Here is a 24,137-nt window from a genome sequence, read left to right as displayed (position 1 = left end):
GTTGTGGGTATATAATGTCAGTCACATGACATTGCACAGTGGTTCCAGCATATACATTTCTGCTGCTTTCACCATCTTTCTCAGCTTTACACATTTAGCAAACTCCCCTGTGGTCCTTCACTATATACCAAACAATTCAGTTTTTGGTCTCTTAAGTTTATTTTGATTTGAGTCTTAACACAGGGCCATTACTGGAAGCCATTCAGCTTAGCACCACTTCTAAAGATCAGGCCTTCTTGTAGTTTGCTTCCATTTCCAGAGTCTAATCCAATTTATCTCCATGCTTTTAAAAATATATTTGTTCATTTACTTCATTCAATAAATAGTTACTGCTTTTCTCATATACCAGACCCTATTCTAGGCACTGGGAGACACAGTATATGAAACACAAAATTCCCTGCCATCATGGTGCTAACACACTAGTCAACTACATATTTTAAAATATGTAGCCTGTTGGACAGTAGTAAAGTTGGGATAGGGCAAGTCTGGAGGTTGGGAACAATAGGATTTTTAACTAGGGAAGTCCTTACGAAGAAGGGGGCATTTGAGCAGAATCACAGAAGCAGTAAGGGAGTAAGCCATGGGGATGTTGGGGGCCTGGGGGAGATGTGAGTGCTCCATGCAAGTGCCTGACTAGAGCATTAGGGAGCCACTGTCCCTGAGCGGAGCTAGGAGTGGTAGTAGGCGAGGTGGAGATGGCGGGCAGAGCTTGACCTCTGGCCATCGCAGGGCCTGGGCTTTTACTCCAGAGTGAAAGGGAAAGCCCTGGGTTTGGTTTTTTTTTTTTGATAGGGGAGTGACTCAGGCTGAAGCAGGATCACTCCAGCTGCTATATTGAGAAGCGACTGAAGGAGGATAAAAGAGACCAGTTTGGAGATTTACTGCAATAATACAATCTGGGCAAGGCAGCCCTGTCTCTACTGTTAATTGAATTGCCTTAAATTCCTTTAAGGAGAGAATTTGCTGTCATCCTACTTATCATATTACATATGTTGCCCCCTAACCACAGTTTCTTTAAAATCATCAAAGTTCTCACACTGTGTTCTTTAGTGGGAAGAATTTAAGGCGTCTGTGGAGGTTTTGAAACAGAAAGGCACTCATAACAGAGTAGGGTTTGTCTGTCACCTGCAGAAGGCCAGCTGGTCTCCCAGGCAGGTGCTCTTAGCCTTGGAGGTCTGGAAACCTCTAACAGGAATGGATCAGCTTGGAGGGTGGCGGTGAAAACTCCAGTTGTAAAAGTTGTAGGTAGAGGCCTATGTGCTGATGTGGGCTGGTTGTTGGTTAAGCCAGAGGTTTCACAGCCACGACAATCTGGATTTGAACCTTGTCTCTACTGCTTACCAGCTCGATAGCCTTGAGTTAGTTCATCTCCACTTTATTCTCAAAAAGGAATAGCAGTATATCCCTTCTAGAGATTGAATCAAACCCTGAGTGCAGTGATAACTATGCAAATTGCATTTATTGTATTTTTATTTTGTGCTGGTCTCTCTTCTGAGTACTTTCTGTATGTTAATTAATGCAATCTTCACAACTCCCTGAACTGGAGGTACTGTTCACATTATAATATGGGAGAATTAGAGCTCTTAAATAAATTCAGGGGCTTCCCTGGTGGATCAGCGATAAAGAATGCGCCTGCCAATACAGGAGACACAGGTTTGATCCCCTGATATGGGGATGTCCCAAATGCTGTGGAGCAACTAAGCCCGTGAGCCACAGCTACTGAGCCTGTGCTCTGGAGCCTGTGCTCTGGAGCCCGGGAATTGCAATTACTGAAGCCCGCATGCCCTAGAGCTTGTTGCTCCACAAGAGAAGCCACCGTAATGAGAAGCCTGCGCACCACAGCTAGGGTAGCCCATTCTCTGCAACTAGAGAAAAGTCCGTGCAGTAGTGAAGACCCAGCACAACCCAAAAAACGTTCTTAATTAAGTCCAGACTCCTAGGTGCTCAGTACCCACTGCTGCCCTGTTGGGAACCACCATCTCTCATCTGATGACGACATTAGCTTCCTAACAAGGTTCCTTGCTTCCATCCTGGCCCTGCTGCTGTCCGTTTTGTACCCATCAACAGCAGTTCTTTTCAGTTGAAAGAGTACATGTCACTCTTTTGCCAACAACCCTCTGACACTGAATTTTAGCCAGGGGCAATTCTGGAGACTTTTTGATTGTCACAACTGGGGGCTGCCAGTGGGGTCTGGTGGGTAGAGGAGCGTCCTGCAGCGCACAGGACAGGCCTACAACGAAGTCCCTGGTCCACACGACAGTGGAGCCACTGTTGAGAAACCCTGCACTCATGGTATCCAGCTCCCGTGGGATGAAGTCCACAGTCCTCACGGTGTTCCTTGGGGCTCTGTAATCTTAGCCCTGGCTTCTGACCTCATCCCCCATCACTCCTCGTTCTGTCTGTTCCAGCTGGAGTGGCTGCCTCAATTCTGCTCACAGAGGCAGGCACACCTATCTTGGAATTAGCATTGCTGTTCCCTGTGCCTGGAATGCTTTTCTTCCAGGTGTCCTGCAGCTCACTTCTTGACTTCTTCAGTTTCTGCCTTCCGTGACCACCCCTCACCCTGCCCCTCTCCCCCACACCAGTCTTCTCAGTCCAGCCTCCTTTCCCCAATTTGTTTTTGTCCACCATCCTCACCACTGTCATTAATTATTTACTTGTGGGCTACATTCTGCTATTAGAAAAAGGGACTTTTTCCATGGTTTCCTGCTATATCTAGGAAAAGTCACTGGTACATGGTAGACACTCAAACATATTTGTTGGAGGATAGTACACAGTGGTTAAGTGGCTTATTCGGGGTTCCATCTCTGATGGGGATGGGCTGACTACCCTACCCCAGAGCTGGTGTGGCAGCCCCTGCTCTGTACCTCTTCCCTCATAACTCAGTGCCTAGCACATGGAAAACACCCCACAAATATTACATATCCTCTCATATGTCATTGTCATTTATTGCTGAAAAGACAGCATTGGACTTTAGTCACAATACAGTATTATAATCCTATCTCTGCCTCCACTTGGCTGTGTGTCCTTGAGCTTGTGACTCACTATTGCTGAGCCTCAGATTCTTCATGTCTTAAGTGATGCTAAATGTCCACATATAATTTTTACCTGTTCTGTCTTATATTTCCGTCAGTGATAATCTTCTGTGGTTTTTAGTATAGCCTGACTTCTTTGGGGTGTGTGGCACACTTGGGGTCTAATAAATATCTCGTTGCAGAACGTTTCCTTTGGAGCCGTCTGTGTTGCTGTTGGCTGATCTCTATTATCAGAGATTATCCTTATGTGGCTGCAGGGGGCCACTTTCGGAAGAGGCTTTAATGGAATTATTTCCCAAGTTACAAGCAAACATTTCGACTGGTATATCCAAGGTACTGTGGTTTTGTGGTGTATTCTCTGCCTCTCATCTTTTGTTTTTATTTGTATTACCAGGGGTTGTCGAGCTCCTTAATCAGAAAATGCTGCTTTGAGGTGGTTTCTGTTTAAAGCCGTGATTCCTAAACACTGACCTACAAGCTGATTACAGCAGGATTAATTAGGGAGCTTTCTAAAGATACAGATTCTGACTCCCCACAGCCCCAAGTTCTGATTCAGCAGGCATAGGGTTGAAGTAAAATATCTACATGATTTTTCAAAGACTTCTAGGTGATTCTGCTGCTCTTTAAGGTATATAGAAATACCGGAACATGTTATTTATAAATAAGGATCACTAATTTCAATGGAATTAGAAGTTCAGTCAGAATCTTTGCACTTATATTATAGAGATGCTTATATTGTCATAGTTCAAAATAACAACATGGTTTTATGAGCATGGTTTTATGGTTTCGTTATCTTCTCAGCCTAGTCTGGTCATTAATTGTCCCATGGACCATTTGAGTAAGGTGTTGGTTGGTGTTAGAATATGAAATAAAAAATAGAATAAACATGTATTACTCTGACAAGTGGTAGATGTATCATTTATAATTCCATGAAACTTAACTCTAGCTCTCATTGACTCTATCAGTTTCTTCTTGCATTTCAACTTTGGAGTTTGAAACATGCCTTTTAATTCCTGTAGATTCGACTTTTGACAATAAGGATCCTAAACCACTTTGAGGTTCAGCTTCCGGAATTAATGGAGGTATTTTAACTGTTCATTTTGGATAACTTTAAAAAAAAGTAATATGATATTATTTTTCCTAAAATGATAATTTTGCGGAAAATTCAAATACTATGTAAATATCTATCACAAAATTTGAAGAAAGAAAAATTGTAATTCTTTTTCCCACCCCTTCAGTAAGGCCATCACTGAAAATCCAGTTACTTGGTGACTGTTAGACTTTTGTACATATGTATATAATTTAGTACATACTTATATAATTTAAACAAATGGTGTCACACAGGGTTTTCCATATTAGTTCCTCCAGCCCTACCTCATTTCTTTTGAAGTTTGAATACTGCTCCACGGTTTAAAATGTTGTATTTAACCAGTTCTCTCTCAGTGGATGCTTAGGTGGGTTATTGGTAGTCTTCATCATTTCCAGTAATACTGCTGTATACATCCTTACACAGGTATCTGTACAGTAACACAAATGATTGCTTCCAGAAGTAGAAATTACTTCTACTTAGAAATAGAATTGTATAGTAAAAGTATATATACATTTGCTTTATTTTGACAAATGTTGCCAGTCTAGAGATTTTTTTACTTTTCATGCCTGTGCTAGACCTTAAACATAAATTACTGACCAAAAAGTAAGTAGTGTGAAGAAGAAAGAATCATTTACTCCAAAAATGTGTTACTTATTTAATTTAAAACATTAATGTATGCCAGTTTTTATCTTTCAGACTTCTGTGCACATTTGATACTCTTTTTGGAAAATAAAAACACTGACGTTCCTCTTGGTTTCCTGTGGTTGTTCAGGATGATGGGCTCTCAGAGCATCAGTCTGTCTTCGCTATACTGCGCCAGGCAGAACTCGTGCCAGCCACTGTGAACGATTACAGAGAGAAGCTTCTTCATTTGAGAAAACTCAGGCATGATGTAGTGCAGTCTGTAGTCCCTGATGGGCCGTTACAGGAGGTAAAACACTTTATTATTTAATTTATACTTTAAGATCTGCCTCGCTAGCTTTTTTTATAAAAGGGAAGTATACCAAGTAGAAAAGTGGAGAGAATTTTTTTAAAAAAAGAAATTAAAAAAAACATTTTAAATAAATTCCCAGCTCTGTTCAGTGTTTTGAGATAAATGACTCTGCAGCCTTTTCAATAGCAACAATACTCTATTATCCTCCCTTCTTCTGAGTGTGTATAGTATGTGAGAATAAGGGAGCTTCCCTGGTGGCTCAGATGGTAAAGAATCCACATGCAATGTGGGAGACCTGGGTTTGATCCCTGGGTTGGGAAGATCCCCTGGAGGAGGGCATGGCAACCCACTCCAGTATTCTTGCCTGGAGAATCCCCACAGACAGAGGAGCCTGGTGGGCTACAGTCCATGAGGTCTCAAAGAGTCGGACACAACTGAGCGACTAAGCACACACAGGGGTAAATAGTAAGTAGGTGGCAGCAGGAGGAGAAATGTCCAGTTAACAGCCAGATACAAAGAATTAAGGCTTTCAAATTGTGGTGCTGGAGAAGACTCTTGAGAGTCTCTTGGTTGGATGGCATCACCAACTCAATGGTCATGAGTTTGAATAAACTCCAGGAGATAGTGAAGGACAGGGAAGCCTGATGTGCTGCAGTTCATGGGGTTGCAGAGTCGGACACAACGTAGCGACTGAATAGCAACTCACCTCCAGATTTTTTCAGTGCAGCAGGATGTCAGCCCTCTACCTTTTCTATGAGGCATTTTCTGTCCATGACCCTTGATGATATATCATGATCCCTTTGGGAAGAAGGCCAGTGGAGGCATTCCCCTTTCTGTCAGAGCAGCTCTGTTCCTAACTTGTTTTGTATGTCCTATGTTATGTTTCACTTGGAAAAGGGTTCTGCTGCTAAAGTAGATACAAGCACCACCCCCCAATAACAGTGAAACTACTATGTTACATGATGCTTCCTGAGCACACGGGGATGCTGGTGACAGTGGTTGTCATTCCAAAAGGGACTGAGAAGACTTCAGATCCTCTGAACTAAATTCTTGATGTATAGTCTTAAGAACTCATATCTGTTCGTGAAGCCTCAGCTGCCACTCACAGAGTACTGTGCTGGATTCTTAGGCACCTGTACTTTCCTGGTTACTGTTCACATTTTGTCTAGTCAGGTGATGGCAATGTTTGTTAGGAATGAGTTTAATCATGAGTCAAATCTGTTTATTCAGATACATTTTTCCTGCATAAACATCTGGAGTGGGTTCGAATACTAGGTTTGCTTTAGTGATTCTTTTCTGTTGAATAGCCAGTGACATTTTGGGGAGAGGAGGAAAATTACTGTAACTGAAATCTGAATTGGTACCAGAAGTTTTTTTTCTTAAAACACAAGCTTCCTTCCAAACCTCAGGTTGTCCTAAGTCAGGATATTTGCATTTCGATGCTGATCTGAACTAGTTCTCTATGATTGCAGGTGCCACTTCGTTATTTATTAGGCATGTTGTATGTAAACTTCAGTGCTCTCTGGGATCCTGTTATTGAACTCATAAGGTAAGCCTGGGTGAAATGGATGAAGCTGTTGTGCTTTCATTACTGCAGAATGATGGAGCCAGTATTGTCCTCCAGGGCATGATTTAAATGACTGGATGTGTATAGTATTTATAGTTACCTTAAAGACACTCTGGGACAAGGTGAAGAAAAGATAAACACTAATTATTCTGTCTGATACCAAGTGTTTGACAAGTCAGGTGTTTTATATATGTTTCTCTGTGCTTTGAAATCACTTTGAGGAACTTCCTCTTTTTACTTTATGTTGCATGTCTATATTATTGAATTTTTTATAGTAACAGTAATATAATAATAAAACTAAAAATTATAATACATGATTTTATTTATACATATATATAAAATCATTGAGCCAAACTTTAATTTAAAAATAAGGACTTCTTAAAACCTTTGCTATCTAGTATCCAAAACCGTTTAATTCTAAAGGACTGTCATAATCATATGAAAAATGCATATGTTGTGTCTCATTTATAGAAATCTGTTCTTTTGTAGGCATTTGTCTTCAGGTGGTCTACCCTTTTTGTCAGATTGGAAATATGTGTGCCCTCTCAAAAGCGTAACTATTAGTTCTAAGTAGTGCAAGCGTTTTGAAAAATAAATATAAAAGTTGCTTATGACTCAGTTCGGGGATAACTTAATATTTTAATTATATCCTTTTTTACTTTTTTTTCCCTATGAGATCTCTCAAAATAAGACCTATATCACATGTTTGTTTTATAATCTTTACTCTTAGTTCTTATGCACATGGAATGGAAAATAAGCAGTTTTGGAAAGTCTACTATGAGCATCTAGAAAAAGCAGCTACACATGCTGGTATGTAAAGGAATTTAAAGAAGAGAACTGAGGAGTGGGGGGAATGATTGTTTATTAATTATTTTTTGGCCACGCTGTGAGGCTTGCAGGATCTTAGTTCTTGAACCAGGGGTTGAAACTGTTCTACTTGCAGTGGAAGGGCAGAGTCCTCACCACTAGACAGCCAGGGAATTCCCTAATTTCTGTTGCTTAATTACACATGAAATTGGGAAACAGAAATGAGAAATAAATTATCTTTAATAACCTTTGGATACGGTTTATTGTTTGCTTGTATTACTAGAGAAGGAAATTCCCCCACTGGAAGACATACATAGATGTTATTAGTAATATTTCTCTTCTGGTTATGATGACCTTTTTTCTTTCAGAGAAAGAATTGCAGAATGACACAAGAGATGAGGAGAAGTCTATTGGAGATGCAAATTGGGAGCAGACTCAGGAAGGAAACGTTGGAGCTCTTTATCACAAGCAGTTGACATTGAAAACTGACCTTCAGGAAAGACTGGACCACACCAATTTTCGTTTTTTGCTCTGGCGAGCTCTGGCAAAATTCCCAGAAAGGGTAGAGCCACGGTCCAGGGAGCTTTCCCCACTTTTCTTGAGATTTATCAAGTAAGTGTTCTTTGCTAGGAATATGTCCCTAGTAGGGTATGAGGAAGAGAAGGTACAAAGTGAAATTCCCAGATTGGCTGAGTTCTTACATCTGTCATCTTTTCAAATCACTAGCACATCTCTAAAGCACCGGCTCTGTGAATAACAAATAAACTAGTTTTGTTCACTTGTTCTTACATGAATCAAAATCTAACCAGCTCATAAATGGTGTTAAAAAATTCCAGGTTGCAAAGTGAGAAAGGCCGTACTGAGTGAGATCAATGCACAGTGGCCTTGTTGTTTCTTGCCCTATTGTTCATTGTTGTTTCGCCTGCCTAGGGCTTAAAAGTACTTTCAGGTAACTCAACCCCAGCCACTCTGTTTTGAACCTCTTGAATGTTTCTCATGACGCTGAGGAATGTGCTCTCAAAGAATAACAAGAACTTTCTGGAGTACTGTTTTACTTTGACTAGATACGCTCTGTGAAGAGTCAGATTGCTTTAAAACGCTAAAGATAAGGGGTGCAGAATATAGAACAGTACTAGTCAATCAAAGGTAAATTTTCCGTTATCATTTTGTTACATGGGAAAATGGTGTAGGGTTGGGTTGGGCAGACCACAGACCACGGCCTGCCAGCCTTCCCAAGGAACAGCAGGGTGATCCAGGAAGAAAGTAGTTAGAGGTGAAAGCAAAAAATTTAACAGGAGAATGAATTTGTGTAGGGGCTTTGAAGTGGCAGTAAAGACTTGGGTTTTTATCGTCAGTGGAATAGAAAGCCTTTGGGAAGGTTAAACAAGGATTACGCAACTAATGTTTTCTCGAGGATTTTTCTGGCTTCTGTTTTGAGAATGGACTGTGGGACAGAAGTGGTGAGGGCAGAAGGACTGGGGAGGGGAGTTGGGAGGAGATGGCAAAAATCTGTGCAAGAAATGATGGTGACTTGACCATGGTGGGAGTAATGCAGATGGTGAGAGGTAGTTGAATTCTGGACACTTTTCAGATTTCAATTTAAAACGATACGTTTTTGAAGAATCACAACTAGATTAACCTGAGGCATTTGCTAACATTACATGTAGGATAGGGATTGTGAGTGGTGGGGGTTATGCAGGAAGGAAAAAAGGGAGAAATTAAGGATATCTATAAGGTTTTTTTGGGCCTGAGCAACTGGAAGAAGAAAGTTAACCATTGACTGAGATTGGAAGAAATGCAGAAGTTTGCCGATTTGTGGGGAAGATCAAGAGTTGTTTTGTTTTGTTTAAAGACATACTAAGTTTGGGACACTAAACAGACATCTAAGTAGAGATTTCAAGTAGACAGTTGAAGGTGGAGTTTAAAGTTCAAAGGAAAGGTTTGCTTTTAAGATAAGAAATTTGAGACTCATCAGTATATAGATGGATTTTAAAAGTATAGGGAGTGAAGTCACACCTGGGGTGTAAATGTAGGGAGAAAAGATTTCCAAGGACCATCTGCAATATTCAGAGGTTAAGGAACCAGCAAAGGAGTTCAGGAAAGAGTAATAGAAGAACTAAGACCACTCAGTATTTCTTAAAGTAATCAGTGGAATCAGATCTCTAAGACATCAATTAGATGAAGAATAAGAATTGACTTTTGGCTTTAGAATTGACCTTAACAAGAGTTGTTTTAGTTAATCTGATAGGGATGAAAGTATGATTAAAATGGGCTTCAGAGAAAATGGAGAAGAAAAATGGAAATGACAAGGATGGACAGTTCTTGTAGAAAGGAAGCAGACATAGGTGGAAGGAAGTGTGGGAACGGAAAGAGGGCCTTTTGTGGTTTTACTGTTTAACTTAAACAGTCTCTGTATGTAATGCTGGTATGAGTGATCCAAAAGGGAGGGGAAATTAGTCATGCCAGAGGGGGTAAAATCGCTAGAGCCCTGTCTTTGAATAGGTAAGAGGAGAAAGGATCCCATGCATAAATAAAAAGGTTTGCATGAATAATTCATTCTGGGAAAGGTTACAAAGCAAAGATGCACACAAGTCAACAGATATGGTGGTAGTAGTGTAATGATTTTCTCTTTTTCACTCTTTGGGCTTTAATTTATTTCTAGAACGAGAACAGTGACATTTAGCTTCCTTTCCTTGTTTTGAAGATCATGTAAAGTAATGTTTATCATTTGTTTCGTGAATTTCAAGGAGCTGTACCTAGGTAAGCTGGTATTAAAGCTGTTAGTAGGACATGAAGTTCCTGTCATGTTGATTTTTTAAGTTTTTCCGTAAAGAAATAAATTACTCCTTAGCCTCATGTAAACGTCTATCTCTAGTAGGGCTAGGTACTGTAGGGGTGGGGATGGAGAGAGGAGGCTGTAACAGGAAGTGAGTCTCTTGAGTTTAAAAAGATAATGACTGAAAAGATATAATTTTTAAAAAATGTTTAAGATTAATTGGCACTTACTACCTATAACCAATATCTTGATAGATGATCCAAACTAATGGAAAACCCAAGAGTTACCTTTAAGTCTGGCTTTGAAATACATTATAGGCTTTTACTTTTGGAGGGTTATACATTTATACTTTTAAATATTTTTCAAATAATTTGATATTAGTACTAACTGTGAATCCCTTGTAAACATTTTCTAAGAAGCCCAAACCAGCAGCAGGAATGAATGACTAACAATAGAAACAGTATCTTAATAATAGGTGACATTTAATGACTACTTGCTGTGTCTTATAGACCCTCTTATAAGTGCTTTGTATGAACTATCTTATTTAGTAAATGAATGAATGAGCATGCTGTGCTTGGAGGTAAAGGTTAAAAATACGTCATTTGGTTAATTGAGCGTTGAGAGTATAATACAGATGTTTTTAAATAGTGATGGTACAATTTGTAAAGGACAGAGCAACTTTGTTCATTTCATTCATTCAATTCATTCATTTTTTTTTTTTTTAATTTATTAAGGGAAAGATCCTGCTAGCTAAGAATATAGCATTGAGCATGATAGTGTCTTAGGCCTCCAGGTGTGGTGTAGTGTATTAACCTGTAGTATAGTTTTTCAAGGTGTGTTTGTAGGATGCTGTCCTCAAACATGTGTCAGTATATTTTTGAGTGAGGACTTAGTCGGGCTGATCAGTTTCCTCACATCTATAACCCAGTGTTATACACAGAATAGACAATGTAATTGTTAGATTAATGAACCAAAGTGACACAAAAGTAATGCACTGAACAATAGCCTTCAAGGTAATATTAGCTACCTACAACAGTGGACCAAAATTTAAGCTATGGAATTCAGTAACACATACGAACACCAACTGCACAAGCTTAGAGGAGCCAAAACATGAAGCATTACTGATTTTCATTGCCTGGACTTTCCATTCGAGTCTGTCATATTGTGACTTCCCTCAAAAGCAACAGAATTGATAGTCCCCCCTGTCTTACCAGGCCATACCTGGAGGACTGGAATTTGTTGTGGCCCTCTTTTTGAAAGGACATCCTGAAAACAATGTATCTGGGGTACACATACAGCATGGTCTAAACACTGTAATATAATCTGCCCCTACGCACTCCTCCCCGGGTTGTGGTTCCAGAGACAGGGAGGCCGATTTCAGCTTAGTCCAAAATAGACATTTCAGTTATTCTCAACAGTGTAACAATGAAGCAGGCTCTCTTCTGCAGTTAGTGATTGACTTGTCAAATAAGGTCCTTAAGAGAGGCTGAATTTAAATGTTGTAGAAGACCTCCACTAAGGGGCCTCTGGTGTTTCTTCTGTGTGTGAGTCTGTGAACTGGGGGCACACGTTTGTCACAAGCATTTAGGATATCTGTCTCTTATCACTCTCTTTCCACTGTAGCAATGAGTATTACCCAGCAGATCTGCAGGTTGCGCCAACCCAGGATCTGCGAAGAAAAGGCAGAGGGCTGGCAATAGAGGAAGTAGAAGAGGAAACTGCCGCCAGAGACGACGACGAGCTGGAGGAAGAGCTGGGGCCCCAAGAGGAACCCGCACAGAAGAAAAAGACAAGAAGAGCTGCGGCAAAGTAGGTTCAGCATTGCTGAAAGGTCCAGGCCTCCAGTCCAGGGTTAGGGTTAGGGAAGGGCAGGAAGAGACCTCGAATGACCGCCTGTGAAGTAGCCAGGAATGAGATGAAATTACTCAGATAATTATTTACCAGACTGCTGCATCTTCCCAGGATTTTCTTTTATAGCCTAAGAAAACTGCTAGTGTTCTGAGTGTTTTTCCTTTGCTTGCTTATTTTTTATTTTTTCTTGTTTAGCTGCAGTGTGTTAGAGTTGAGGGACTTTGGAATCATCTGCTCGTAGCACCTTTTTATAGATGAGAGCCCTGGGGCCTGTAGCAGTTAAATGGCCTTGACCTTTGCTGTTCTCTTCCATAGCACTGGGACATTATGTTTGTGTGCTAGGGGAACACAGAATGGAACATCTTTTCTTTTATAAATAAGGGTGTCAGCACTCTCAACTTTATCTTTTGACTTCTGTCTTGATGACTTTTGGCTTTCTTCACTTTTTCATGCTGTTATATTCTCTTTCTGGCTCTCTGGATTATTCATTTACCTAAATTGTTAGAAATCTTAGAAAAAAGAAGGGACTGTGCTTTCAGCTTACTTAAAGATTGTCTGAATTGAAGTGCCAGGGATTCACCAGATTGGTGCTGCTGTGTTACTGTAACATTTTGCATCTCAATCTCACATGCCCACTTGTTGAGTCTTTCCCATGAGTCATCTATTCGCCTAGCATTTAGCAGCTGTATTGAGGTTCTTCTGCTAATTGCAGAGCTACAGAGATGAACAGTCTTTAGCCTCTGCAGAGCTGGAAGCAGTCTAATGCCTGGTGAAATATTTTAATAGAAGAAATGTTTTTAAAGAAGTTACAGGAGCACAGTAAAAAAGATAATAATAATTCTACCACAAAGGGAAGACTTTTACAAAGAGGAAATCACCTTTGGAGCTGAAAAACAAGTTTACCAGGCACAGGACTTGCTGGCTGATGGAAATAGTGTCTAAAGCACAGGGGCGAGAAAGATCATGGCCTAACCTCCCTGCTCTGCCTCTCCACAGCTCTGAGCGTTCTGTCGCCTACTACTTCCCCTAAGACAGAGATTGCTGCGTTTGTCTTTGTGTGCTTCAGCATAACAGCTGGCCAGAGGTTTGTCCTCATACCTGTTTGCTGAGTGAATGAATAAGCTACTCAGGCACTCATACATCCTTTGTTCTTATCCTTGGACCTTTGCTATAGCATTCTTTTTGCAGTGCCCTTGCCTCATTGCTGCCAAGGGAATTTCTAGTCATAACTTCAAGGCCGAGTTCTCACACTGCCTCTTCAGTGAAACTCTTCCTGTCTTTTAAACTGGAAATTATCTAGTTATCTACCCACCTTCAAACTTTGATAACAGCTCCTCTGGTCAGATGCTGTTCCTTGCCATGGATATTATTTTTTTTTTAATAAATCTTCCATGTAAATTTAAAGCTTTTTAAAGACAAGTTCCATGTCTTGGTTAATTTCCCTGCCCCCTGTAGCCAAACCTAGAATGTTGCTAGCATTCACCATCATTGAAAGTATAAGTAAATGGATAAACACGTTCTTCTGGAGGCCATCTCAGTATATTCATAGTCCAATTTTATTAACCCGTGGAACATACCCCTTACTGGTAGGTATTTAATGAGAATCTGTAAATTAACTTCTGTTTGTCTCTTGAAGGCTACATGGCACATAAAAAGTACTTAGTAAATGTTGAGGAAAGGAATGTATGTTTCCGTAGATTTTAAAATTGTGTTTTGTAAAACTGCAAAGGCTCAGTGATAAGTAATTACAGAGACATTGTATCAGTCAGAGCTTACTAGAAAATTTGTTGGGCGGGCTGGAAACCGGGGCAGGATTTGATGCTGTAGTCTTAAATGTGAAATTCATAGGGTAGGATTTCAGCGTGACAGCCTTATGGCAGAATTCCTTTTCTGGGAAACATCAGTTTTTGTTCTTCCAGCTTTCAGTTGACTTGATAAGGCCCACCCACATTATTAAGGGTCATCTCCTTTATTTAAAGTCCACTGGTTGTGGATGTTAACCACATGTACAAGAATATTTTCATCACAACACCTAGATTAGTGTTTTGTTATATAGCTGGGACGGTAATTTAGATTGACACATAAGACTAATCATCACAGGCATTTAGGCTAAATATAATAATAGTGCTTCCCTTACCCCTGTTTTTCTACAATATCTAAAGAGGTCATAATTTCCAACTGTTTTTCTCTATATTAACTAGTAAGACTTTCAGTTTTGCTTTTTTTTTTTTTTTTTTGCCTATTCTTAGGCAAAGAAATGTGTTGTTCCCTAAGCTCTTAGGAACTGAGGTACCACAGCTTGTTTTCTTTAATTCAGTCCTGCAGAAAAGCTGAAAGTCTTGTTCTTAGTTGAGATGAAAAATGAGACGCTGAGACATTCTGTGACTTTTCCCAAAGTCAGCAGCTCAGAATGGCAGAACCACACATGTGGCTTTGTTTCCACCTCTCTTCACTTCTCCCTGCTTAGGTTCTTGAAATAGGCAAATAATATCTCTCAAGATTGTAATTTATTCATTCAGGGTTTTTGTTTTTGTTTTTTTTAAGTTTTAATACCTCTTTTAAATTATACACAGAGAGAAAACAGTTTTCTCAAGTGTTTTTAAAGCCTCACAGAATCTTAAGTATTAGGAAGTTGAACATGTAAATGTAGTAGAAGCTCTCTGCTCATTCTGTTTTGATGGTACCGTTTATTTGAAGGCAACCCCATCTTCAAATTTAAATTCCAACCGCAGAACATTGTTCTGTCTTTCTGTTTCTTGGTAAGCAAGAGCCATGGTTATCCAAACTTGGACCTCTGTTGCCTGACATCAGTTTTTATGTTATATGAAAGTGAGGAAGCGTAGTATGTTCCACTTTCCTGTCTACTGCATAAAAACTAGACAGAAAAAAAAGGATCATTCCAAAAATCATCTGTGTTCAATTTTGGAATATGTTAGTGTTTTGATTACTTTCTTTCTATATTTGCTTAACCATATGTGTTTAAACCATTCTAAGCACATCCTGAATGATTTTCTGAGGTTGGGAGCCTGAATTTCAGAGAAGGGCCTGCCTGAGATTTGGAATTTCTGGAGAATGATTTCCTAAATTCAAGTAATTAAAACTTGCTAGTGTAATTAACAGTGAAACTGTATTTGAGATGTTCAGAGTACTTGTCAGAGAAAACTGGTAGATACTATCATCTTACAAAAATAATGTCTGTTTTTATTTCTGGTTTTTCTTTTTTCTGTTTTTCTCTCTGTATCTTTTGTTTGTTTGTTTTGTGCGTTTTAGGCAGCTAATTGCTCATTTGCAAGTTTTCTCTAAGTTTTCAAATCCACGAGCCTTATATCTGGAATCGAAATTATATGAGCTGTATCTTCAGGTAAGTAAAATTATTTCTTGTCACTGTAGTTAGTTGTGAACTTTTCTCTACCATTTTCTTTACCCAAATAACTTCTAGGTTTTCAGTAATTGTTGACTAGGGCTGATTTCTACATTTTAAATATATATTTTTTAACTAACAGATACTGTCTATATCTTGAGAAACAGTTTTAGACAGTACTGATTTAGTGGATTTTAAAGAAATTGAGGGTGACTAAACAACAGACTGGTTCCAGATAGGAAAAGGAGTACGTCAAGGCTGTATATTGTCACCCTGCTTATTTAACTTATATGCAGAGTACATCATGAGAAACGCTGGACTGGAAGAAACACAAGCTGGAATCAAGATTGCTGGGAGAAATATCAATAACCTCAGATACGCAGATGACACCACCCTTATGGCAGAAAGTGAAGAGGAACTCAAAAGCCTCCTGATAAAAGTGAAAGAGGAGAGTGAAAAAGTTGGCTTAAAGCTCAACATTCAGAAAACGAAGATCATGGCATCCGATCCCATGACTTCATGGGAAATAGATGGGGAAACAGTGGAAACAGTGTCAGACTTTATTTTTTGGGGTTCCAAAATCACTGCAGATGGTGACTGCAGCCGAAATTAAAAGACGCTTACTCCTTGGAAGGAAAGTTATGACCAACCTAGATAGCATATTAAAAAGCAAAGACTACTTTGCCAACAAAGGTCTGTCTAGTCAAGGCTATGGTTTTTCCTGTGGTCATGTATGGATGTGAGAGTTGGACTGTGAAGAAGGCTGAGTGCCGAAGAATTGATGCTTTTGAACTGTGGTGTTTTGCAGTCCCTTGGACTGCAAGGAGATCCAACCAGTCCATTCTGAAGGAGATCAGCCCTGGGATTTCTTTGGAAGGAATGCTGCTAAAACTGAAACTCCAGTACTTTGGCTACCTCATGTGAGGAGTTGACTCATTGGAAAAGACTCTGATGCTGGGAGGGATTGGGGGCAGGAAGAGAAGGGGACGACAGAGGATGAGATGGCTGGATGGCATCACTGACTCGATGAACGTGAGTCTGAGTGAACTCCGGGAGTTGGCTATGGACAGGGAGGCCTGGCGTGCTGTGATTCATGGGGTCGCAAAGAGTTGAACACAACTGAGCGACTGAACTGAACTGAAACATTGATTGGCTGTGTTAACAGTGGGTTTAGCAAAATATTAGTTGTCTCATGAGATTTAGGTTTTAGAAGGGAGTAAGGGAGTAAGTAAGCAAGAGAGCTGCTACTTTGCACTGCTAGGCGAGTTAGCCTTATGGAGCCCTAGCATTTCAGGATCCGGTAGACTGAATGAAAGTAGGTGGAGTAGCAGTCCGTTGCAGTTATAGTATATGACCTTGAATTCAGAAAAGGTTGCAGAAGAAAAAAAAAACTGGTGTCAGAAGCAGAGTTAAGCATGGGATGTCATTCTAAGCTATCTGGGGAAATAAGATTTTCTCTTTTCACTTGGAGGTTTTTTAAATGAAACATTATTTTGGCAGAATTTATCCTTATTTTATGTATAATTCAGATGTAACTTGTTTATAAAATCAGAAGTCAAAACTCTCAGTTGTCGACAGGAAGCAAAAATCTGGACTGATCAGAGAGGCCTCAGAGCTGGGTCTTTCCTGGCATCTTACTGACTGTGGTTACCTTCATGATATAAGAGCTTTCCCTCATTACAGGACCAATCCAGTTGGTGTAAACCTAAAGTCATGTAGGGAATTGGCCTTGGCCAAAAGACAGACCTGAGAGTCTGCCATGTGGGATGCAGTTGTCAGAGTTGTGTTTTTGTTTTGTTCTCTACATACATTCTATTTATTTTCTGTTACCTCCAGGACAATGTAAAGCTATTGTCATGAATCATCTTTAACCCACATCTAAACATTTAGATTCTAAGAATTTTAATTTAGCAAATTAGTAAAAGTAAATTACTATCTGATGGCATGTGTATATCTGACTTCATTCATTTATTTTATAAAATATCATTCCTAGTTGTTGCTACATCAGGATCAGATGGTACAAAAAATAACACTGGATTGCATACTGACATATAAACATCCACATATTCTCCCTTACAGGTAAGTTATTTGAAGCTAAAGAAATGCTGTTTAGGGGGCTATTTTTACTCTTTTTACCAGAGAGCCTCTTAAAATTTTTTAAAGGCCCCAGGAAATTACTCTCTTTTCTAAGGTAATCATAATGCTATTTTCAGGTAAGCAATGAAAACTAGAAGTATATTTGTTTGTTAAGAGTGCTTCTTCATAGATAATAAGGTAGGAGAGAGAGTATTAATTGAAAAATATGTGTTGAGGTTATGTCATTTCTTCTTGCTTATATAATGGCATTAAAATCTTGATTATTACTTAAGGAATCATCGTAATTACGCTCCAAGAACTGAAGAAAGCTTTCATATTATGTTTTTTTAAACGGCTGAATTATTGACTAACCCCTTATGATCCCTCTTGGGCTTCCTTTGTAGCTTGGCTGGTAAAGAACCTGCGTGCAACGCGGGAGACCTGGGTTTGATCCCTGGGTGGGAAGATCCCCTGGAGAAGGGAAAGGCTACCCACTCCAGTATTCTGGCCTGGAGAATTCCAGGGACCATATAATCCATGGGGTCACAAAGAGTCGGACACAACTGAGTCACTTTTACTTTCACTATGATCCCTCTTACGTTTTAAAATTTGAAACTTGCCATTTTGGAAGGTATTTGTGTGAAGACTTATGGGTGTCAGCCACAATGTAAAATATTCTTAATGCCTGTTTCTTTTATGTATATATTTATTACTCTATTATATTTTTAAAAAGTATTTTTGATTAAGTGATGATTTATGCTAAATTCTATTTGTAAAGGGAAAACCTACAAAGATTGCTTGAAGACAGAAACTTTAAGGAAGAGATAGTGCATTTTAGCATTTCTGAAGATAATACAGTGGTGAAAGCAGCCCACCGAGCAGAACTGTTTCCTATTCTGATGAGGTAATATATACTCTTTCAAAACTGATATTTTAAGGGTTGGTCCCAAAAACAGTTGTGAATATAGTATTATGATTCTTTCAGCAATTATAATGGAATATTTCATCTTGAATTTTATTTATTTTTATAATTGGATCTTTGGGGAAAGTCAAATTGTTATAGAGACTTATTTTAAATATTTTGTCCCTAATATGAGGAAAAATCTTGACATTGTTTTTTTAATTGTGTTATTAAAATTAAATCCAGTATTTCTCTAAGGTTTAAACCATTGAGAAATAGTAAAAATAATGTATTTGTTTGATAGGTAACTAATTATGAGATATAAAAACTAACCATGTATAAAACTTTATTATAGTTTTTATAGTTTTCATTGGATTTTTCTGGGTCAAAAATAATTGTAAATAATAATCATCAGTCAGCTTGTTAGTCCCTGTTTAAAAACCTTTTGAGGTCCCATTTTACTGAGAACAACAAATGGAGTGCTTACTACTCCTTTAAGGGCATGGTATGACCTAGCCTAGACCTGCTTCTCTAACATCTCTTTCATTTACCACCCCTCTCAGAGCCCACACCACAGTCTTTCTTCACAGTACTTAATCATCCAACATGGCCTCTTATTATCCATTTTCTCTACCAGAAGACAGACTCCATGCCTCTTAGTCAGTAGTGGTCAGATGAAGTTTGTCTTCTCTTTTCTGATATAAATACCCCCTTCACTATTGTGTCATTTGATCTGTGTATTCCCTACAGAGCCTACATGAGTTAATTGGAGTGGTGGTAGTTGTAGTTATCCTTGTCTTGCTACTGTATTTAACAGTAATGTTTCTAGAACAGTTGTGCTTGTCTTAAAGTGTGGTCTGCTCCTTCTTGGTGGGGGCTTTCCCAGAGATGCTTTTAGGACATCCACGACGTTAAAACTTTCTTCATAAAGACATTCCCTTTCCTCATTGTGCTGCTGTTTGTGCTGACCAGGCAAAAGCAGTGAGGTGTAAAACTCCAGGTGCTTAGCATGAATCAGGACAGTGGCTCCAAACTGTGCTAGTCATTCTTCATTGCCACAGACCTAGAGTTTAAAAAAAAAAATTAAAAGCTGATTTCACTCACTGCCCTTATTGAGTCTTGAGCCTTGAGTACTTGTCTTTTTATTATTCTGTATGAATTAAGAGGTATGCATAAAACACTTCTTCAGCTCACTAGTTTCCATGGAATTTTTTTTTCAGATTTTCCAAGTAACTGATGCATATTACAGAATCATTCATGGGTAAAGATCTGTTCAAAGTGCAAAGTAGACAGATGGATTTTAATGTAACAGAGTTTACAAAATTCACTGATAATGGTTTTAGATTCCAACTTGCAACTAGCCTTTAAGAAACTGCCTCTTCTTGAGCTTTGGTGCAGAATCCAAGTAGAATATTCACAATTATCTGAGAAGAATTATCTGAAAGTTTACAAAATATATTCCCCTTCTCCAGTTGCGTATCTGTGTAAGGCTGGATTTTCTTCAACCACAGTATATTGCAACAGATTGAATGTAGAAGCTGATACGAGGATTCATTTATCTTCTGATAAGCCAGGCAATAAAGAAATTTGGAGAGAAAAAAAATGTACAACAATGCCTCTGGTCTCTCTAATTTGGAGAGGGGCAGGTTTGGAAAATATAATTTTTATTAAAAATGTTAGTTATGCTAACTTGTTTTAGCTTGTACTACGACAAATAATAATAGATAAAAGTCACATATACAAAAGCTCTTAAGTAATTTTTAAGAGTAAAAAGGGATCCTAATATCAAAAAGTTTGAAAACCATTGTCTAAATTTTGAATGTTAAGTCAGTAGTTCTATCATGCTAAGAAGGTAGCTTTTATTGCTATGTTATTTAGTTTTTTTACTAAATGGATGTTGAATTTTATTAGAATGCCTATTGACATGTATTTAAATGATCGTATTAACTTTTTTCTACAAGCCATTGATCTGTATTAATAGATTTTACTAGTGATTCTTTCTTGCATTCTTGGAATAATCCTTATTCAGCTTTAATACTGTTTTAATGCAGCGCTGGGTACTGTTTTCAGAAATGTTGTGGACTTCCCCTGCCCTCCCCATTATGTATTTATTATTATTGAAGTATTTACAATATTGTGTTACTTTCAAGTGTACAGCAAAGTGATTATTATTTGTATATATTTTTCAGATTATTTTACATTTTAGATTATTATGAGATATTGAATATAGTTGTTCCCTGTGCTATACAGTAGATCCTTATTGCTTATCTATTTTATGCATAGTTTGTATCTGTTCATCCCATAGTTCTAGTTTATCCCTTTCCCCATCTCTTTCCCCTTTGGTAATCATAGTTTGTTTTCTATGCCTGTGAGTCAGTTTTTGTATATAGATTCATTTGTATTATTTTTTAGATTCCACATATAATTGATACCATATTTGTCTTTGACTTAACTTCACTTTAGTATGATAATCTCTAGATCCATGCCTGAAAAAGGACTATTTCCTTCTTTCTCCCTGCTGTGGAACTATATCATGGGGATTGTTTCTCCTTGAAAGTTTCAACAATTCATCTGTAAAACTGTGTTGACTCCAAGTTTACTCATGATTACTGATCTCTTCAAGTTCTGTTAGGTTCCTTTTGACTATTTATAGATGTCAGTTTTTTCCAGAAGATTACCCATTTAATTGAAATCTTTCCAGCTTCCTTGTTTTACTTATAGTTGTACTCTCTTATTTTACTTCGTTTTAATCTATATATTCCTGTTTTCATTATTCCTTGTTGAGACTTATCTTTGGCCTGCCTGTTTTATTTCTTTTTTTCCCTCCTCCAAAGAACCAGCTTCCAGTCATTGTCTTTATCATTTTCTTCTTCCTGCTTCCCTTTGCCTTGTTTGTTGTTATTTTAAAATCTCCATGTTAAAAATTTGATTTTTATTTCATTCTTCCCTGTTTTAGAATACATTCATTTAAATATGTTGAGCTGCTATTCCAGCCTTCTAGGAAAACAAAACAACTGTGTTTTAGGATTAATGTGCAAGAAAATAATGTTTTAGGGTTAATGTGCAAACAAATAACCTTCTTTGGACATTTTAGAATTTTGTATGGTCGAATGAAGAATAAGACTGGAAGTAAAACTCAGGGGAAATCTGCTTCTGGTACCCGCATGTCCATCGTCCTGAGGTTCCTGGCTGGGACGCAGCCAGAAGAGATCGAGATATTCTTAGACCTGCTATTTGAGCCTGTGAAGCACTTCAGGAACGGTAAGTATCAACTGCCTGCCGCGCTGTGAATGCATATTCTCTGCTCAGACCTCTGCTGTCTCAGGCTGTTCCCCCACACTCTTGGGCGTCTTTCTCAGGGGGTTGGTTGCTCCTCCCAGTCTCAGTGGTGGTCTTTTTGCTGACATGCAATTCATATAAATTTTGATTGAATTAGGTAGACCTCACAAATGATCTTGGGATTATCATCGGCCTTGTGCTAATAAGCCCCTGATTAGAAAATGTGTGTTTTCTGCTTCTCTTGTACATTTTGGCCATTTGAAAAGTGGCGCCAAGTTGTAGAGCATGTGCCAAGCGCTTAGTCGCTCAGTCGTGTCTGACTCTTTGTGACCCCGCCGACTGTAGCCTGCCAGACTCCTCTCTCCCTGGGAATTCTCCAAGCACAGATACTGGAGTGGGTTGCCATTTCCTTCTCCAGAGGATCTTCCCAACCCAGGGATCAAACCCAGGTCTCCCACATTGCAAGCATATTCTTTACCAACCCAAGCCACCAGGGAAGCCCTTGAAAAGTGGTACTTCTCCATATACGATGAATAGGTTTTTCCTTAGAAACTTAAAGTGTGCTGCAAAATAAATCTTAATTGTCCTGGCATGTATTGTTTCACTGAGTCATTCACCTACTAAATAGTAATTTGTCAGATACCTCCTGTGCCCTGGACACTGTTGAAAATAGAAAACTGAGCATTTATAACCTCTGCTCTTAACCTCACAGTCTAAACAAAGTGGATTAGTAACTGTATACAGTGTGATGTTCTGTCATATGTTCTCCAGTATGTGAGGTTCATCTGCTTCGTGCCAGAATTAATGACAGGCTCCTTTACCTACAACTCAGTTGACCCTTAAACAGCCACAGTAGGGTTCAGTATTTATTTGTTGCCATTTTACAGGTAGGAAACAGGCTTAGAGAGGTAAGTACTTTGCCCTGGGATTTGAACCCAGATGAAGCTGGGATTCAAATCCAGATCTTCCTGACTACAATACCTGTGTTCCAGTTTTATAATTGCTTTGCTTTAGGCAAACGTAGATTTATTTGTAGGGTCATGTGTTGCTTTTTGTTTTTTTTAATGATAGGTATAGCTTTTTAAAAAGTTTTCATTCAGTATAATATTGCCCTGTGAAGAAAGTTGGCTGTTAACGAATACAAAAGTTTTTGTTCAGTGCAGTGGCCTCTGTTGTAAGAGGGTAGCTATAAATGATACCCTTATGGATAAACCACTTAGGTATATGAATCAGCAAGCTCATGATCTCATACCAGTTGGTCTGAAGTAAAGCTCAAACAATAACAATTCAAGTCTTTTAAGTAAATTATGAAATCAGTTTGGCACCCATTTATAAAGGACTATTGTTTTATTTATTCGCAAGCGACTGCAAGAGAAATAAAACATTTGATTCTCAGCTTTAAAATAGTTTATCACATAGCAAGGTATTTTCTTTAAAATTGCTAAAATTAGCATAGTCCGTGAAAGCTCAGAGGGAAAAATGTGGAAAGTTGATAGATAGAATATTAATAAAATGGAATTCCTCAGGTTTTGCGGAATTGTATAAATAGGGGAAGAATTGGGCTTAGAGACTTAGTTCTTTCACAGGTTTCTTACTCTCTCTTATTCCTCAGTTTCCTCATCTATAAAGTGATAATAGTAAAACCTACTATATCTAGCTCATTTAATGTTTGGTAAGAATCAAAAGGAGAAAAATAAGGAAAATATATTATCATCTGTAAATTATAACAATAGAAAATGCTGTATTATTGGGAGAAATTGAAAGGAAGCTATAATTGTAAATAGGAACAAGCTAATATTTCACTTCACATGCTATCTCTGCTCCTCTGTGTTTCACTAGGAGAATGCCATACCGCTGTCATTCAAGCAGTAGAAGATTTAGATTTGTCTAAAGTTCTTCCTTTGGGTCGTCAGCACGGCATATTAAATAGCCTTGAGATAGTCTTGAAGAACATTAGTCACCTGATCAGCGCATATTTACCAAAGATTCTGCAGCTACTGCTCTGCATGACTGCAACTGTATCACACATCCTTGACCAACGAGAAAAGGTGAGCGAGATTCACTTCAAACTTAGCTTTCTTCTTGGGCAAATAGGACTTCCCTGGTAGGTCAGCTGGTAAAGAATCTGTCTGCAATCCAGGAGATCCTGGTTCGATTCCTGGGTCGGGAAGAGCCCCTGGAGAAGGGAACGGCTACCCACTCCAGTGTTCTTGCCTGGAGAATTCCACGGACAGAGGAGCCTGGCAGGCTACAGTCCACAGGGTCACAAAGAGTCGAACATGACTGAGCGACTTTTATCACTTTCTTCTTGGGCTAATACAGGTCGGTGTTTTACTTGGAAAATTGGTTGGAGCCCATAGCTAACATCATTCTAAGTTAAATCTTTCTTATGTAAGGTGTCTCTTTTAAATGACCTTTCCTATTAATGGGAATCTTCACTGTTATAAATACGAATAGCTA

General features: G+C 38.8%; 1 protein-coding gene across 1 annotated transcript in view; it reads left to right on the top strand.

Moving 5' to 3' along the window:
• UTP20 (UTP20, small subunit (SSU) processome component, homolog (yeast)) overlaps nucleotides 1-24,137 on the top strand; it is an 86,973-nt gene that overhangs the window by 18,092 nt on the left and 44,744 nt on the right. Inside the window, exons 16-27 of the mRNA XM_010853454.1 lie at nucleotides 3,218-3,368; nucleotides 4,055-4,117; nucleotides 4,898-5,056; nucleotides 6,532-6,608; nucleotides 7,357-7,436; nucleotides 7,802-8,045; nucleotides 11,833-12,018; nucleotides 15,331-15,421; nucleotides 17,415-17,500; nucleotides 18,276-18,401; nucleotides 21,493-21,659; nucleotides 23,517-23,725. Coding sequence (XP_010851756.1) covers nucleotides 3,218-3,368; nucleotides 4,055-4,117; nucleotides 4,898-5,056; nucleotides 6,532-6,608; nucleotides 7,357-7,436; nucleotides 7,802-8,045; nucleotides 11,833-12,018; nucleotides 15,331-15,421; nucleotides 17,415-17,500; nucleotides 18,276-18,401; nucleotides 21,493-21,659; nucleotides 23,517-23,725 — 1,639 coding nt within the window. The remainder of the gene's footprint in view (nucleotides 1-3,217; nucleotides 3,369-4,054; nucleotides 4,118-4,897; nucleotides 5,057-6,531; nucleotides 6,609-7,356; nucleotides 7,437-7,801; nucleotides 8,046-11,832; nucleotides 12,019-15,330; nucleotides 15,422-17,414; nucleotides 17,501-18,275; nucleotides 18,402-21,492; nucleotides 21,660-23,516; nucleotides 23,726-24,137) is intronic.

Source organism: Bison bison, unplaced genomic scaffold (assembly GCF_000754665.1).
Source record: "Bison bison bison isolate TAMUID 2011002044 unplaced genomic scaffold, Bison_UMD1.0 scf7180017864327, whole genome shotgun sequence".
Lineage (NCBI taxonomy): Eukaryota > Metazoa > Chordata > Mammalia > Artiodactyla > Bovidae > Bison > Bison bison.
Note: the sequence above shows the minus strand (reverse complement) of the source record. Positions and strands in the feature narration are given on the sequence as shown.